Source organism: Octopus bimaculoides, chromosome 7 (genome assembly GCF_001194135.2).
Source record: "Octopus bimaculoides isolate UCB-OBI-ISO-001 chromosome 7, ASM119413v2, whole genome shotgun sequence".
NCBI lineage: Eukaryota > Metazoa > Mollusca > Cephalopoda > Octopoda > Octopodidae > Octopus > Octopus bimaculoides.
The window spans coordinates 3,823,377-3,825,718 of NC_068987.1; the positions used below are offsets into that span (position 1 = coordinate 3,823,377).

Sequence of the window (2,342 nt, forward strand, 5' to 3'; positions counted from 1 at the left end):
GTGGTTAGCGCCACCTTTAGTTATTTTAGAGCAACAATACACCCACACACACACACACATACACATACACACACGTATACACCCACACATATATATATTTACTTATTTCAGTCTGGACTGTGACCAAAGGACCAAAGTGAGGCACCACCTTGATGGGTTTTCGCCAAATACATGGAGCCTAGAACTTGTCTTCAAGTCTAGTTCTTATTCTGTCTACCTGATTAGCCGAACCACTAAGTTACGGAGACGTAAACAAACCAACACCACAGTTGTCGACTGGGGTGTGTGTGTGTGTGGGCCAAACACAGACAAGATCTGCACAGACAAGACCTGAAGGGTTTTAATCAAATAAGTCGACACCAGTAATTGTTTTTAAAATATATATAGGATGGGCTTCTACACAGTTTTCATGTACTAAATTCACTTACAAGGCATTGGTCGGCCCGGAGCTATAGCAGACGATACTCGCAACAGGACAGAACCCGAAACCTCGTGGTTGCAAAGCAAATGTGTTGACCTCACAATCATTAATTTTTATGCAAGTTCGTGATGCGTCTTGGGGTGCAGCCGTTGATTAAATGCTGCAACATTTGAGCAATTTCTCTTCCTACTTTTCGCTATCTGTGTGGGTGCAGTTGTTATTTTCTCTGAAGTAAAATATGCTTTCACGACTGAACAATTTTTAAAGGATAATCGACAGTGTTTTCTTTTTGGTTAAAAATAGTAAACATATTTGATAATTACATAAAGTAATATTGACTTCAAATAAGAAAGAAAAAAAATGAATTGAAGGAATGAAATGGGTGGAAACACTGAATGAAGTTTAGGAAAGAAAAGGAATGAAGAAGTGTGAGGGGCGTGGGCACATGTGTAATTGGAGAGGGTTTGAATGATAAGAAAAACGTGAAACTAAACGCTTACATTTTAATTGATAATGCGAATGAGTATGAAAAGAACGTAACAGCAAAAGAATTACTTACCGGAATAGACAGGCGACAGTCGTGATGGTACTGAAAAAGTAGAAAGTACAGTTAAATAATAATAAAAAAAAATAACCAGCAGTCTTAACAGGTCTCCATCTGCCCACCGTATCTTACTTTCTGATTGGGTGTGGTCGACGGCGCTTGTTTATAAGAAAAGTAGCTGAAATGTTAAAGAGATGAATAAACAAAAGACTTTCACGAAACGATAAGCGAAGCAGAACAAAGAAGGTTGAGATTTTTACAGGAAAATGCAGTAAATCGAATGGTTATAAGAGAAACGCTTCACTTCAAGACGAAAATACTAAGAAAGGGAGAGAGTGAGGTAAATATGGAAAGAATGAATTCAAAGGACCAACACGATTGTAGAAAACCAAATTATAATTGAATTACGGGAACCAATAACAGACAATGACTGAGCGTTCTTGGGTAAATTTTTTTGAAACTCGGGCATTTTACGACTATGAGGCATTTACATATAAGGTAAGGTTTTATCATTTCGTTCTTGTTTTATTACCTTGACTTTTGTTTCAATCATTGGACTGCGGCCATGCTGGAGACATCGTCCTGAAAGGTGTTGTCAAACGTAACTACCCCAGTACTTATTTTTTTTTTAAATTCTGGTACTCATTCTATCGTTCTCTTATGCCAAACTGCTAAGTTACAGATACGTAAACGAACTAATAGCGGTTGTCAAACGATGGTGGTGGCCAAACACAAACACAAACTGGCACTTCGTCTGTTACGACGATGAGTGTTCCAGCGGATCCGATCAACGGAACAACCTGCTCTTGAAATTAACGTGCAAGTGGCTGAGCACACCGCAGACATGTATAGTCCGTAAGGAGATTCAGGCTGGTCCTTTGAAATACAGGTACAACTCATTTTTGCCAGATGAGGGACAGGAACAACGTGAAATAAAGCGTCGTGCTCAAGGACACAATGCGTCGCAGGGAATCGAACTCACAACTTTACAACCGTGGGCCGGTTACCCTAACCACTAAGCCACCTGCGTTCACACACACTGATATACTATGATATACATACATAAATACATATCGTTGCTATTATGCAAAAGTATCGTAAGTCCAAAACGCTGCTTTTTCTGGAAATAAAAAATAGTTTCACCATTCCATAGTAAAACCGTTCTTTTACACTTTGACAATTTTTGATGTCTTGGCATCGGAAGCAACTGGAGATACGATAGTTTGACTAAAAGAAACAGCTATTGCAGGCAAAAATAAATATTGAAAAAAAAAAAAAAACACATTTGGCCAAATTTGGACATACAACAGTTTAACATAATAGCATAGCAACGATATATATATGTGTGTGTGTCTGTCTGTATATATATATATATAT

General features: G+C 38.1%; 1 protein-coding gene across 3 annotated transcripts in view; it reads left to right on the forward strand.

Moving 5' to 3' along the window:
* The first annotated feature begins 468 nt into the window (after positions 1-468).
* Positions 469-2,342, forward strand: part of LOC106874128 (uncharacterized) — a 17,824-nt gene continuing 15,950 nt past the window's right edge. Inside the window, exon 1 of one of the 3 annotated variants that reach the window (XM_052969164.1) lies at positions 469-1,463. In XM_052969164.1, coding sequence (XP_052825124.1) covers positions 1,392-1,463 — 72 coding nt within the window. In that variant the 5' untranslated portion in view covers positions 469-1,391. The remainder of the gene's footprint in view (positions 1,464-2,342) is intronic. The other 2 variants (XM_052969165.1, XR_001409968.2) reach the window with 2 other exon arrangements.